Source organism: Aulostomus chinensis, chromosome 21 (genome assembly GCF_037954235.1).
Source record: "Aulostomus chinensis isolate RoL2024-O1b breed Wild chromosome 21, RoL_Achi_v1.0, whole genome shotgun sequence".
NCBI lineage: Eukaryota > Metazoa > Chordata > Actinopteri > Syngnathiformes > Aulostomidae > Aulostomus > Aulostomus chinensis.
The window spans coordinates 13597501-13614012 of record NC_141340.1 but is presented as its reverse complement, the minus strand read 5'-3'; the positions used below and the strand labels follow the sequence as shown (position 1 = coordinate 13614012).

Genomic DNA, 16512 nt, shown 5'->3' with positions numbered 1-16512 from the left:
TCATATTTCAGTGACAGAGATCGTAGATGTAAGAGGAGAAGGGAAATTGCAACCTGTGATTGTTAAGGTGCTGGTTGGAACATAGGAGGGCTTAAAGGTCACCACCCACTCATTAAAAAAAAAACAACACCTTAATGTGCTCTTCAAATTTTATTTTTTCAATCACCGCATGATTATTCTGAGGTTATGTGATGTTCATGAATTCGGTGCTCATCTTGGATTCTGCTTGAATAAAATCATTTGTCAACTAAATGCCTCATTTCTGTGAGAAGGGGAGATAATTTTCCTGGTAGTTAAAATCCAGTCTTTTAACATGTAACGTCCTCATCGAGATAACGAACACATCAAAAGGATGAGTCTTTTAAATTTGTTAAATTTTGCATTGATTTCAGGAAAGTGCAGCTACTCCCTCTCTAAATTTGTTAAATTTTGCATCGGCTTTAAGAAACTGCATCAAGTCCCTCTCATTTATAGGAATCTATAATTCATCAATGCGATTCTCTGGGTATCACAGTGGATGAAGGACAGAAGCCAGATTTTACTTGGCTAAATTCATGTTTGAGCAGTAGTTCAGTCTCAGTCTGCACTATGGATCAAAATGTATCGCTTCATTGCAGAATATTGCTATTTTCAAGAGATAATATTTGTTGAACATTTAAAATACCTTTGTAAATAAAATATTGTGATGCTGCGGAGTTGTCAGACTTCAGATAACTTTGTTCGATACAGTTCTCATGAAAAAAATAACACCCAGAATCATTTAACTGAGTTTTTCAATGAATATGAGAGTAATGATCTAAAACACACATCGTTGCAAACTCAATAACCAAAATAATTGCGAATACATGTTGTTGTTATTGTTTTTTTTTTTAATAATGCAGTCCACCTGTTCAGATGATTAAATAAATGCACGAAGTAATTTACATACAGTTTGTGCTGATAAAATGTAGTGGAGACACCAAAAAAACAACCTCTGTTGTTTTTTTGTTTTTTTTTAATAAAACAAAAACCAGAAAGTAAACAGAGAGCGAGCCAGATACTGTAATGAGCAATGTGGATGTTAAGGTGAGATTTGGATTGTCAAGTTTTCACTCATGCTTCCCAGCACTGTGATTATCAGGAGGCAGCAACTTCCTCTAACAAGGTGTCTTATTCCAAGGTTTGGGAATAACAAGGGCCTCTTCATTTGATTCACTTGCTTTTGAGGTGTTTTGCTTTGCATTTGCTGCAGAATCCGCTCATGTGTGCGCAGGCCAAAATCTCTCTTACTGTTCATTCCTTTTCTGACTGTTGTGGTGTTTCCCTACCTTCTCTTGGTCCGTCCAAGCGATGTAACCACTGAGCCCTAGAGGAGCCATAGGGAGGTTGGATTTCAGGATAATTTGGCAATTTGGGTACAAGTTTGGCAATCTGGGCTTGATGTAAACGCTGAGCGTCTGGTGAACAGAAGCTGGACGCAGATGTAGCATGCTAGCAATCTCTGCTGACCAGGGATGTGACCAGACTGATGTTGCCAATGTTGCAAATCATGTTGAGGTTAACTGCTGGTTCTACAGTCTAAAGTAAGCGGTTAAACAAGCACTGTTTCAGAGGTGTGAGCTTCTGCAAGCGAAGCTAAGCTAACCAGCAAGCTGCGGTACTTGCCAGTAGCCATGACCACTGTTTGTTTTTGTAGTGCATGCCCAACGGATCAAGGGAAGGTCAGCAAATTGTAAACACATTCTCTATAAAATGACCACAGACTATCAAACAAATCAAGCAGTCTAATTACCCTCTTACTCAGAGTAATGATCACTAAATTCGACTTATTTTAAACTCAGACTGTAACCAGCCAGTTAAGCATTATTACCATCATTTCACTATGACTGCTACACAACAAATCGGGCCGACTCACTTTTATATTAATGCATTATGTTGTTGTAGTTATACTGTAGTTACAGCTACTGTATACTGCTTATAATATAATTGCACATTACATCATACATGTATATATAAGGATCAGAATACTTGTTGAAAAATACATGTTTGTTTGCGAGTTATTTTTGTTTTGTAGGTGTTTAGGAGGTATTTTAGGATGTGATTTGTTTTTGTCAAATTCATCATTTTGAGGTCACTAGATATAAAAACATAGAACTTCCTCAATAATCTAAAAAAATGACTTATTTGAGGGAACAGTCTATATATCTTTGCCTCAAAATAATTCAGTATAGGGAACAAGTTATATTTTGTGGCTACAAATTAATTAAATTTAGAGAACAAGTTATGCAGCCTCTTGTATCATCAATTTTTTTTTTTGCTATGCTCAAATAAGAATTTTTTTTTCTGTCTTGGGGACCATTGCCCTCAGTACGTTCATGTTGCTGTGACTGATAGTGATAGACACATTCATTCACACACTTTTAAGCATATTTTAAAGATATGCTGACAGACAGCACTTTATCAAAGCATCCATCTGTAATCAGAAAACACACATTCACAGATGTAGCGTAAATAGTTTCCCTGCGGTTTGTTTACACTGCGTACCCTACTTCTGTGATTACCGGACTCCCAACAGCCAGTCAGCTGATAAATTAATCACTTACTCAATCAGTCAGTCAGTCAATAAATTGTCAGTCATCCACACAGTAAATTATCTGGCAGGCAGTAAATTAGCCAGGCACTAACTTAGTCATGCAGTCATTAAATCACTCAGTCACTCACACAGAAATTCATCAAATAAAGGCAGTCATCGGTAAATGAATCGCTCTAATTCAAGTCAGTCAAATAATGAATGCAGCCCAACTTTGTCCTCACAGCTGAAAGACAATGACCGCTTAACCTCCGTTCATCCTGCCAGCCAGAGATAACACCCGGCCAATTAACTGCATCCTCATAGAAAGAGAGTGTGTGTGTGTGTGTGTGTGTGTGTGTGTGTGTGTGTGTGTGTGTGTGTGTGTGTGTGGCGTTCATGTCAGTGTGCATGTGTGCATTTCTGAATTCAGTAGTGTATTACAACAATGTTTCTAGCACAAGGGCATATGTTTTATTGTGTGCATGTGTGTTCCCTTATATTGTGGAGGTTGATGGCACCGTCTGATTTCCCCCTCTGTGTATTGTTTTATCCCCAGACCACTTTAGACTTATTAGAATTATAATAAGCGACGGATTTGCGACCGCCCTGTGAGGGCTCCTTGGATATCACAGTGATTAATTGGTCTGGGAAAAACATTCAGCATCGTTGAGAAGTGGGGCAAAAAGAGTGAATGATGAAAAAGTGAAGATTTGAAGAACTAGAGGACACTCAGAGAGAGCGCACCTCCTTCATCTCAGCCAAACCTCAATGCATGAGGATGCCATTTTTCTGCTCTGTTAATGGATCCACCCCAAAACTGAATGAGTTCTTCTTTAACCAATGCTAAACTCCATGAAGTTTGGTGGAATTCAACCTCATAAGTTTATCGGGCAAACAGCATTGTTTGTTGTAGCTTCAAATAAAAAATTTTCAAATCAGACCTCTCCTGCACTCACAGAGAACAAGAAGCATACACTCCCCCCAGCCCTGACAACAGGACCACCCCCACCCAGCTCTGCAGTCACCTGCAGAAATAATCGCCATGCAAGCACATGCTAAACTCCGGCTAGGACAAGGTAAACACCAGTTAGGACATACTGAACTCCGGCTAGGACAAGGTAAACACCAGTTAGGACATACTAAACTCTGGCTAGGACAAGATAAACACCAGTAAGGACATGCTAAACTCCAGCTAGGACAAGATAAACACCAGTTAGGACATGCTAAACTCTGGCTAGGACAAAGTAAACACCAGTTAGGACATGCTAACATGCTAAACTCCAGCTAGGACAAGCTAACCACCAGCTCGGGTGAGCGAACGACCAGCTAGGACAAACTAAATGCTGGCAAGAACAAGCTAACCATTGCCAAGGAAAAGCAAAATGCTGGCAAGGACAAGCTAACCATTGCCAAGGACAAGCAAAATACTGGCTAGAACAAGCTAACTGCCGGCTAGGGCGCACAAACCACTGGTTAGACGAACAAACCATCGGCTTGGACAAACTAACCGCCGACTAGGACAAGCAAACCTACTGCCTCATGCTTTTAGCAGCAATGAACTGCTGTTAATGTACACTTATTTTTGTTGTCAGTACATTCAAAACAGCACCATTAAAAGAGTAGACTGGCAGACAAAATTGATCGAAGTATTTGGTAGTTCAACTCTATTGCTGTTTTGTTTTTTGATTCAAGAAATATTATTTTGTAACCATCAGAACCCAAACATGTTGCACAATTGCAGTATTTGGGCCTTTGTTTTCTGTGCAGCTCGAGAGGATGTAATTGTCCACTCGAGGATGAAACGTCAGCAGAGTTAACACTTACAGCCTAAGTACCTGTTTTTCATCTGCCTTTTCATACCTGATCCTGCATTTCTGTCCATAAATTTAGCAACGGACAATGACTCAGAGTGTCTAAAGAGCAGCTGCACTGTGTTTACACACACAATCTGGCATGCACTCCGTGTTTTAAATGGTGCGATTTGTCACTCCTAGAAAAGCATGTTACTGAGGGTTGGACTGAATCATTGTTGTAGAGATGCTCGGTTGATTGAAGTCAGCCTTTTAGTGGGGTATGAGGGCTCGTCCGAGTGGTTTTATTGAGTGGCTTTTTCACATTCCTCATTCAGAAATCACCTATCCATCCAAATCGATGGCTCTTTACCTGAGACATGACTGTGGGTCATGTTCCAGGATCTCAAGATAATTTGGATGTAATAGACGGGCCTCCCGGTGGTCAAGCTGTTTCTTGACAACTACTTCTATTCTATCATGAGTCACCTCAGTCTGCACAGACGTGACTCATCTGCTGAATCCCTCCCTGGTCAATTGTGTTCTACTTATTTGCTTTTTTGGCCCCTCTTCGAGACTCCGCTGTGCGTAGTTGACTCAGAAATCCTGTAGGAAATAAAGCTTTGGACTTGGGATTCAATTCTAATTATTTTTCTGTTGGTGTGATCGTGAGTAATATTTCACAGAACCTGAGCTCATGTCATTGGCATTTAGTGTTTTATCCGGTAAAAAATCTGAAGTCCAGATATATTCAGTTTACAATTATGTTAGAGGACTTGGGAAACTTGAATCATCCAAGCAGCACGGTGGTGCAGTGGTCAGCACTGTCGCCTCATAGCAAGAAGGTTCCGGGTTCGAGTCCCGCCTCGGGCACAGGATCTTTCTGTGTGGAGTCTGCTTGTTCTCCCTGTTCCTGTGTGGGTTCTCTCTGGTACTCCAGCTTCCTCCCACAGTCCAAAGACATCAAGAGAGGACGAGGCTGATTGATCTAGTCTAAATTGACTGTAGGTGTGACTGTGAGAGTGAATGGTTGTCTGTCTCTATGTGTTGGTCCTGTGATGGACTGGTGACCTGTCCAGGGTGAACCCCACCTCTCACCTGAAGGCTGCTGGGATAGGATAGGCTGTTTGTGGTTTAGGATGAAATGGGATTTTTTTTTTTCACAATATTTATATTTACCTCACATTGATGCATTAAAAAAAAAATCCTACACTCCTGTTGATGTCATGGCTTCCCATCTCCTCCATGCACCTGCTGCTGTGTCACTTGGGAGATGGACCGTCACAGCAGACAACGCTGCAGCAGCGCTACAGCTTGGAAAGCTGAAGTTTGGGTGCACTTTGGTTTTAAAGACAAACCAGGGAGAATGACTTACATTGAAAAAGTGTGATGTTAATACTATTAGAGATTTTCAGGAAATTATGTTGAGTGTTGGAATATTTTATTTCATATCATGATAAAATCCTATTTGTGTCCCATGTATTGTGACAGGCATTGCATCGTGATGTCCTCGCTAGTACTCAGCCCCAGTTTAAAACAACATTGGGGTGATCGATACGCTTCTCAAACATGCCCAAAAAAAACAGAACATGCAAAAAGAATCATAGTGTTTGCCCACTTTGAAAGGCCAAATGCTGCTCACTGTTGCTTAGAGGATGGTTGAAATACAGAGCTTCAATTTCATTGAACCTATTCGCAATGACATGAAAGACATTCTCGTTTTAATATCCATCCATCGTCATCTTCCGCTTATTCCTACACATTAAGGGTCGCGTGGGGGCTGGAGCCTATCCCAGCGTCAACGGGCGAGAGGCGGGGTTCACCCTGGACAGGTCGCCAGTCCATCGCAGGGCCAACATAGAGAGACGAACAACCATTCACACTCACAGTCACACCTACGGTCAATTTAGAGTATCAATCAGCCTCGTCCCCAATTGCATGTTTTTGGATGGTGGGAAGAAGTCGGAGTACCAGAGAGAACCCACGCAGACACGGGGAGAACATGCAAACTCCACACAGAAAGATCCCGTGCCCGAGCCGGGACTCGAACTCGGAACCTTCTTGCTGTGAGGCCACAGTGCTAACCGCTGCACCACCGTGCAGCTCTCCTTTTAATATTGATTCAGATTTATATAGCACCATCTCTAGAAGCCCAAGGATGCCTTACAAGGAAAAACACCAAAAAAAGTAGTCGAGATGTTTGAGAGCCAATATGGAAGATGGGTCTTAAGCTGTGCTTTGTGGAAGGGGGCGTTTATAGTATTTACACATATTATTGCAAAAATATATGTATATAGTGTCATCTCTGGCTGGATTTATGAGTTTCCTATCTGACAGCATCACTACTTAATTACTCTCTCTTTCTCCCTCCCTCCATCTCTCTGTCTCTCTCCCTCTCTCTGCTGCTTCCATTTCCTCCGGTCTTTGTCCTTCTTTTTCATTTCTCTTCATATGCCAGCCTTTTCACTGAAATACCACCCCTGTTATTGGATTCTCAGGATGTCTCCGAGTGTGCATGAGTGTGTATTTCCATTGTACTTTCTCATACCGCAATATGGACCAGCCCAACTGTACGTGATGTTTGGACTAAAGAGTAGAAGTTTGTAATTGTTTTATAACTTGGAGGCTTTCAAATGCTTACACACATGAACGTAAAACCCTGTTCATTTTGTTAAAGCTCCATTCAGTGGTTCAGATTTCCACTCTTTCTATTATGCTCAAAAATCCATCCAGGGTTTTTTTTGTTTTGTTTAGAACTATTCAACTATTCATATTTGCAGCAAAGTTGCCAATACACAATCCATTTGGATGAATAATTATTCTCCTATTTCTTTTCTCTCTCTCTTCCCCAAAGGTAAATACGCCATGAGAGATTTGATCCATCGGTTACCGGGTAGCATTAGCAGCAGCCACAATAATGCCACCAGCAGTGGGACCACTGGGACCACAGGCCCTCCCAGCAAGGCCATGTCAGATGACACGGTAACTGCCATCTGCTGCGCTCTGCATGAAGTCATCACCAAGAACATGGAGAACGCTAAAGCCCTTCGTGATGCCGGTGGCATTGAAAAACTCATCGGCATCGCTCGCAGCAAGGGAGACAAGTGAGTGGGCAAAAGTTCTGAGAGTGTGATGCAAAACTGGGGGCATTTTGTTGATTTTGCTTGTTTAGAGAAAACACTTTTGCTGCTCTGTCACATCAAATTCTAGCTGTGTCGTGCGTCATTGTATTATGAAGCTACAAATGAGATTTTTATTTTTGGAAACCTTCAAACTAATTGGAGTGTCTCGCAGGGTAAAAGTGGTCATCAGATACTACTTGATTGTACATTTGGTTGTTGTGGGAATAACACAAATGTCCATGTGATTATTTCATTGGCCTCAAAACAAAAGTAACTAGACGGTTCCTGAAATATCTCCTGAAGAATTAATGGAGATGTCCAAGTCAAGTTTCATGGCTATCAGTCCCACAGGTTTCCAGAATGTTGTTGCAGAGACGAACAGCCATAAAACCTTAACAGAGGTGCAAATTACATTTGTGGATATCAAGACATTTAGTGTACATTGATTTTGATATGATCAAATTAAAGTGAATTGAATTGAAATGACTTTTCTGTAAATTATTGGAACCTACCTGGTCAGACAAAAACCCCTGCTGTTTTACAGAGCCCTGTAGTGGCTGTAGGAGGAATAATTAGGCAGTCAATTAAATAATAGCATCTCAACCTTCCAGTGACAGAACAAGATTTCAAGTGAGGGGACGTCCCACCTTTGAACTTTTTCATTTCAGATTCCTTTTATTCTCAGTTTATTTTATGTAAATATATACAGATATAGAGATTCTCTGATGAAAATGGCAGCAGTTGTTTTTGTTTTCATCTTTCGTTGGCGATTGTCCCACTACAACCGCTGAGCACACAAGGTGCACACGTATGCTCTAACATTAGAAATGAAGGACTGAGAAAATTCGGACTCATGATAAATATTCACACCTTCCATCAGGACAGACAGCTGCACAGCGTGTGGGCGCATGACACCGAGACCTTGCAATGGCCCACAAAATCGAGTCCAGGAGACACCACTCAAGGCTGAAAATCTCTCGCGTACAGCCTATCCAACCACTCACCATGCTGATGCCATCAGGCCCAACAGCCTGAGATTCAGACATACGTGACCTGTTTGCCTATCACGGAATGCCCTGGAGTGCACCTGAATGTTTCTACTCTCACAGCTCACAAGATGAGGGAATCCAACAACAGATCCAGAAAGGATATTTTCTGCCTCTGAGTCAAGTCGCTCTTTTCCCTGTTCGCTACAAAACCCAAATCGGTCATGTGTGTCAGCACCAAAGCGCGTGTGTCACCGCCTCCCTGTCTGAGCAGCTGTCACCGAGGGAGCGTAGAGGAGTGAATGCCACAGTAAGCAGCAGTCTGCTTTTCATCTGCTTTCTCATTGGCCTATTAATATTGTTTTTAACATATAATAATTTTATAATATTAAACTGAAGCTAAATCAGGCTTTTTATCTGTTTTTATCTGCCGTTTGCGACCACCAAAATGAGATTAAAAAATTGTCTCTACCTCTAAACTCGCAAATCATTGGAAACCTCCCTGTTGAGAGGTCAGGAGGGGGATGATAGCCAGACAAAGAAAAAAATCTCAAGAAAAACAGAGTACAAGAGCAGTAGCTGAATTTCTGAACCACCTTGTAACTACAACATTTGTTTCAAAAGACCAAGGCAGAAAAGGAAGAAGATTGTAATTTTTAGAAGGTACTACCTCAATTTATCGAACTCAATGAGACCTAATATGAATGAACTGGAATTCATCTGCAAAGTACGAAGGGTCCCCATTGTGACCCACACCTGATTAAGGCTTTGGTTTATTTTTTGTCCCTCATCTTTACATACATAGATAAAAGAGAATAGACTGAGGAGGGGATGATGTGTTTTTGTAGACCAACCTGTTAGTTCACATAACCACGGGTTCAATTGCTGAGGTGAAGTATTCATTGGATTTTGGATCACTGTTGAAAGTAAACTCTGTGGTGAACAAGTGTTTGAGACTTTCACGTTTTTTGCTTTTTTTTTCAGCAAGATCACCTTCACGAATGAACCCCACTTTTTTTGTCGAGACAGTGACGTAGTACAAAAGTAACTTTAGGTTATACACAAATCCCACAACACAACTTCAATGTCACCACAACTAAGCGTCATAATTCCTCTGTTATTGGTAACATTGTCAGTGACAACCGTTGTTGTCACGTTGAGCCACTTGTTAGCGATCGCTATTTTTTTTAAGACGCAAAAAGCTTTATTTGGTTGAACAAAACTATCTTAAGCTACGTTATGAACCAGACTTTATTTCAGGCATTTCATTGAAAACCCCACTGACTTACAGTAGAGACAAGAAAACCCGACGTTCAATCACGTTAACTTACTTCTGGGTTTTAGGGCTCATTCGTGCACCATTCTATATAATGAATACAGGCTTTAAACACGAAAATAATTTTCTTTAAAATTTACCTGAAGAGTCCCAAATTGGGTTCAGGTGCTAATCTCAGACGATGCTGCTATGAATCCGAGAATATGTTTATTGAAAAGCACGCCACAAGACAGTAGACCAGATGACCTGCACAGTTTTTGACCGAGAAAGTGATTAATGGATTATAAAGATGTTGCGCATTTCAAGGCTGGGATAAAAATGGAAATTCTTTAACAGGCCAAATCAAATATTTTGGTTTCTAACACATATGTAAGATCAATACCACACTGTGGACAAGCCGAACTACATAACCACAGTAGATCTAAAACTGAGGGGCCAGGAGATACAGATTCTTAATGTGGCCACACACGCGTCATTCATATTCTTCCCTGTGACCATTCATCCACAAAGACATCTCGAGAACAGGCGACATATCTCCTGTCGCCTTGGGAGACCGAGCGGGGTGTTCTTCCTTGCTGCTATGGCAACCAGCAGGTCAGAGGTTGCCATGAGTGTCATCAATCAAAGAGGTCAAAGTTGTGTTGTTGTTATGGGGAGAGATTCTGCCTATTGAAGGAACTGTGCTCAAAGTACTGTATCATTACAGAGGGATGAGATGCCGGAAGAAACCTCCATGTGTGCAGATTTTGCAGGGAGGAGGGTTAGCTGCTAAAAGGCCACATATCTTCTTCCTCTCAGGATAGGTGCGCTGAGGATGAAAGCTCTTTATCAGCCCTGCCGTCTGACACAATCCCAAAATGATATGCTCTGAAAAGGAAAATGCCTGTTACTGTACAGCCATAAATAACCACTGTTTGTTTAAGGAGCTGGAGCTGAAGTGAAATACCTCTCCTTTTCATTCTAAATATCAAATATATTTCTCTCATACAATATCAGAACAGGCAAATAGTAGGTATGACAGTTCCCAAAATTCTAGTTGATTTTCCAACAACCGGTCCTTCTCAAGAGGCTGGGAATTATTCGAGCAGACATGCAGTGGGTCATCATTTATGGCTGCTACCGGTGTCAATGAAGAGCTGTTAGCAAAATATTTATCTGTGTCATTATTTGACCATACCAATCAACATACAGCAGCAAATATTTTCCTATGATACATTTTAAGTTGGTTCAGTGGTTTCCTGACTCTTGTCACGAGGATTTTTCTACATTTTGTGGACAAATGGAAGATGAGTGTCTGCTCTGCTGCCCTCTCTTGCTGTGCGAAGGGCACGTATTATGAATGGTCTCTCACTAGGCTCATTTTTCAGCCAAGTGGCGAGGATGTGACCATTAGCATGGCAGAGAGGGTCATTTTAAACTCATCCAGACATACGGCTTTGGTGGGTGGGGGGGATAACCGTTCTCTGCTGAACAGAGCGATATCTGTCTTATTTCTAAAACAATCTCAAGTGCAAGCGGCCTGCGCGCATCTTGTGTAGCTAAAGACAGGTTACAAAATAACTTGGCAACATTATCACCAGGAATGGGTTTCGAGAGAAATAACTGTGTGTCTTTATCTCCTCTCAGATACTCGGCAAAGGTGGTAAAAGCAGCTTCTCAAGTCCTCAGCAGTATGTGGCAGTACAGAGACCTGCGCTCGCTCTACAAGAAGGTACGGTATCTTAACATGCTCGCTCCTCACTCACAGCCTCTGTGCAGCACATGTCTGACAACCTCCCCGATAAGCTGATGGAGAGTTAGCAACCACAATGTTTATTGCTGTTGTCACTGATGCAGGCCAACACACAGCTACTGAGACCTTTTTGTTGGTAGCAGCTGCTTTTGAATTCTACATGCAAGACACATTCAGTTTTACATGTTACATTACGGTGTACTTTGGTCGGGTTCTTTGCTGGTCTAGAATCAGGCACCACTTCCATCGGTGACGGGAGTGAGTGAAACAGCATATATGAAAGTTACCGGTGTAAAGATAACTCACAAGCAAGTTGTGTTATAATGTTTGGATGCCCAAATGTAGTTCATCGTCGCTGATGTTGTTCTCCCCCTTCGCTGAAGTTCTTTAGCTTTTCAGTTCCCCCCAAAAATTAAAAGGTGCACTGGCTTCAGGAAAATAGCTTTACTTGACACAGGCCCAAATTTAGGCGTTAATGTTATTTTTTTGTGAATGAGTAAAAGAAGTAACGGGCTTTTGAAAAAAACAACGGGATTCAATCCATCAAAACTGGAAGATTTTAGCAATGTTTCATTCCAACTCGACTGTCTGAGTAGTTTGCATCGCAACTGATAATTTTTAGTGAAGCTTCACTTTAAAGCCCCAAGGGTTGTTTTTTTGCCTTGATGATGATGAAAAGGAAGAATTTGTTAATGTTGAATAAGCTGTTGTTGAAGCCAGCATTTCTCTTGTGATCGGAGTAGGAAGACACATCAAGCAGACGTGTATGATGTTGCCACAGCTCAACCAACGAGCCTCCTATGAGCTCTCTGAGATGCTGTCTGCCGCTCAGTGGAATGAGATAACAGGCGCTGAAGTTCAGGGGAACGGCTTGTTTCTACTGTGCGGGAGCATGATGACGCCCAACTAAAATTTCAGATATGTCTAAAATTCAACCGGACATCAGGCGGCTGGCCAGGAGCAGTTTGTCTGGCTGGGATCGGTCATTGCGCCTCCTGGTCGCTACACGTCAAACGGCGCCTGGGGAAGCTGGAATTCAGGCCAACTCTGAAGTCAGTTTGGCTCATATTTTTCACTGTAGGCAGAGCTTATATGCACTGAAGAATTGTAAGAGCAGCTTTATAATTTAAAAAAAAAGGAACTGTCAATTAAATAGATGAGGTGACTGGCAGGGAATTAAGTTAATTTGTGATTACTAAGGGAGCTCTTCTTCCACACATCAGTGTTATCACACTGTATTTATTCAGCAGTCCGTATAGTTTCCTTCCGTGTGTGTGTGCGCAGGAAGTTTGGTGAGCATTTCATACCAGGGACAGGCAAAAAAGCTTCAGAAAGTTATACTTTCTGGCAGTGAGACAAACAATTCTTGCAAGGAGTGAAGAAGACCCAAGGTTTGTCCAAAAGCCATACGCAACTAGAGTCGGAGAAGCACAACAACAATCTGGCAAAACAAGAGGGGAAAGAGAGGGCTATGAAAACCAAGAACTAATAAGTAGCAGGACACAGGTTGGCACACATATTGGCAAATAAACATAGGATATGAAAAAGACAGTTGACCGGCATGTACCTGTGAGCGAGGTCGGGTACCGAAACACATTCATCTCCTCTATTTTTTAAGACTCTTGTGTCTGTCTTCTGCAGTTAACAGGGATGAGTCCAGATATTTAACAATAGTAGATCAATTAGATCTGAACAAAAGAGGTCGCCAATCGGTCTGACGAGATGAAATTGATGTGACACCAGGAATATGTTCGGAAGAATGACATCACTCCCTTAAGTTTAAAGGCGTGTGAGGTGTATAGAAGCCATTGTGGTGTCTCCCACTTGTCTTATTAAGACACCTCATGTTGGTAGTTCCTTTCATTTGCCATCCGTCTGTGTTTGCTATTGTGTGTTTCTTTGTGTGTGTGTGTGTGTGTGTGCGTGCGTGTGTGTGTGTGGGTGTGCAGCTATGTAGCTGTGCAGCTATGTAGCTATGTGCTTGAGGCCAGTCATAACCAGCACAAAACAAAAGAAGAATGGCTTTCTGCTGGGTAACATCGCAGCTGAGCAGAAGTGTTTACAGAGGCACGAGGATCAATAACTTTGTTAGTCTCCAGCCGATTGTTTTTGGGGTCTTTCTTGAATGTGTACACACACACACACACTCAACCCCCCCCCCCCCCCACACACACACACACACACGTTGACATCAATACCATTCATTCTTTAGCTCATCATGAGATTGAAAGGTCCTGACACTGCCGGCAAACAGGAAACTGTTGCCCATCTAACAGAAGATAACTTGAAGTGCACAATAATTAAACAAATGAGGAACCAGATATGGTGTGGAGAAATGATGTGTGTGCGTGTGTGTGTGTGTGTGTGTGTGTGTGTGTGTGTGTGTGTGTGTGTGTTCTTGTACTTGCTACATATTGAGGACTAGATACACATTTAACCAACAGAGTGAGGACATTTTTGGAAAGTGAGGACATTTTAGCCGGTCGTCACATCTTCAAAGGGCCGTTTGAGGGTCAAGACTTGGTTTTAGTTTCAAGGTTTTGATTAGGTTCTGGTTAGGTTTAGGGTCAAGGTTAGGGTCAGGGAATGTATTACGTCTATGAAAGTCCTCATAAAGATATAAGTACAAGGGTGTGTGTGTGTGAGGAGCAGAGTCGTGTGTGTCAGCTGCACACACAATCTATGAAATCCTGTTTTTTTTCTCTTTTTTTGGTTTCCTTTTATATGACAATTACGTGCAGTGCCTAACAAGTTGATTAAAAGTATGAGAGTTCTGCTCCTTTCATTTGTCAGTATTGAGTGTTGTTGAATGAATATTTTGCGAGCAAGGTTATCCACCATTCAGCACACTAAATCTTCAGAGATGATTTGAGTTTCTATGAGATATTTAGAAAGTTGGAAAGTCTTAACAAACCTATTCTAGGAAAGTGTCCTTGGCTTTTCAGTTTCATTTCAGTGTGGAGGTGTGAAAAATCAATGTATGTGTTGGCATGCAGGAAAACTTAAGTTACTCAGCTTGTAATATGAAATTTGACGATATACTGGAGTTTTCTTTTGGATTTTCTAGAACTTGACATTCTATATATTTAAAAAAAAAAAAACAACTAAACCACAGTAGAAGAAAAGCTGTCATGCTTCAAACTGATTACGTAAATGTTTGTACAACTTGAAAAAAAAAGTACTTTCAGGGGCGGCGCTCACACGGTGCATCCCCTTCAACTGTCATGATTTACGGGAAGCATCAAGAACACTGAAGAAAAAAAATATTTTCGTACAGGAAAGAGTTTTGTAATTACCACATTACTTAAGGTTATGTCACTTTTGTTTGGAAGTTGTTAGAGTAATCTACCAGGGAAACCTTGTGGTTATAAGCTTGCCACTGCATGATTACATTCGTTCCACCACTCCCTTCCTCTTTATGCATGCTGCCATTTTCAAAGTCTCCTTCTCAACTGAAATGGCAGCAATCTTGTAGCAGCCTACATGCTGAAAATGGTACTTGAGATACACAAATAATAAGCACGTACGAACAAGTTGAATGAGTAGAAAGTGTCGTCGCTACGCCCATGACTGCGTCTTAGCCTTAGCCTAATCATACCAGGTTGAGCCAGTCGTCTTCTCATGTGCTGATTAAGAAAGATGATGATGTTACATGTGAAACTTTGACAAATGGGGTTTTCATAAATTGCCACATCCAGTTTCGAATCACGGTTCATATTTTGGGACACTGTAATTATTTGGTCGGTTTGGTTTCACATTTGCTGCACGGTGGTGCAGTGGTCAGCACTGTCGCCTCACAGCAAGAAGGTTCCGGGTTCATGTCCCGGCTCCAGCACAGGATCTTTCTGTGTGGAGTCTCCATGTTCTCCCTGTTCCTGTGTGGGTTCTCTCTGGTACTCCAGCTTCCTCCCACAGTCCAAAGACATCAAGAGGGGACGAGGCTGATTGATACTCTAAATTGACTGTAGGTGTGACTGTGAGTGTGAATGGTTGTCTGTCTCTATGTGTTGGCCCTGTGATGCACTGGCGACCTGTCCAGGGTGAACCCCGCCTCTCGCCCGTAGATGCTGGGATTGGCTCCAGCCCCCCCACTACCCTTAACAGGATAAGAAAATGGATGGATTAGGGATGAATGGTTCCACAGTTGCATTTTTTTAACATATCTACCTCCTGTCTTCACTTCATCAGGTGCTTTCTGTTTGAACTGGGAAAAATTAAGGAATTCTTTCTGTGCAGTAAAATTGTTTGTCTCCTAACCATTTCCACGTGACACTCAATTTGTTTTTGTTTTACCGCCTCTCTTGTTTAATGGGTGAACAAATCTTCATCTTCCTGTCCTAAACCTCCAAAATGTGTTTTCAAATTGCGTCAAGGTTCAGTTTGATCCAGCCAGAGACCGCCTCTTCAGGTCAGACCTTTCACAACACTTTTATGATGCGGATCAAACTAAAAAGTCGTGATTGAGTCATGTCACATGTCAAGAAAAAAACCTTCACCAAATAGCATTTTATATACTTTACTTTACTTCATATCTAACCTCGTAGACCTGAATCTGAGACGCTGATGTCGACTTAGAAGAGCCAAAGATTTTTCATTGTTGCTGCAGTCACTTCAGGACAGGCCGTCCCCCATGGCGTCATTCTGTCCTCGCCTCATCCTGACAACTGTGTCTCTCTCCTCATTCGTCATCCTCTCATCGCAGTACTGCACAGAAAAAGTATCCCCTTAAGGCCCCTTGGAGCCTCATCTGCTTCACACTTCTCTAATCATTGCCACTGGAAAGCGTTACACTCCACTGAATGGCATAACACTCCAACGATCAGACATGAAGGACATTGGCTTCACATAGCAGCCAAGCACACCCTTTTCTTTTTCCCTTTTTTTTTCTTTGATAATGTTTTTGTCTCCAAAGACTGTTTTTTTTCCAGACTATGATTTGATAAAGACAGGTATCAAAGAAAGGAAACAATGTGCTTTCCAAGATTGATGGCCACACTTTTTTGAAACAACAAAAATCAGGGCTTCAAGACAAGAATTTTACACGATGGAACAGCA

The 16512-nt window shown here is 41.7% G+C and overlaps 1 protein-coding gene across 6 annotated transcripts in view; it reads left to right on the top strand.

The window, feature by feature from the left end:
• Positions 1-16512, top strand: part of ctnnd2a (catenin (cadherin-associated protein), delta 2a) — a 292727-nt gene that overhangs the window by 255348 nt on the left and 20867 nt on the right. For all 6 annotated transcript variants that reach the window (XM_086191968.1, XM_086191964.1, XM_086191967.1 and 3 more), the window contains exons 20-21: positions 7196-7445; positions 11352-11436. In XM_086191968.1, the coding sequence (XP_086048094.1) occupies positions 7196-7445; positions 11352-11436 (335 nt within the window). The remainder of the gene's footprint in view (positions 1-7195; positions 7446-11351; positions 11437-16512) is intronic.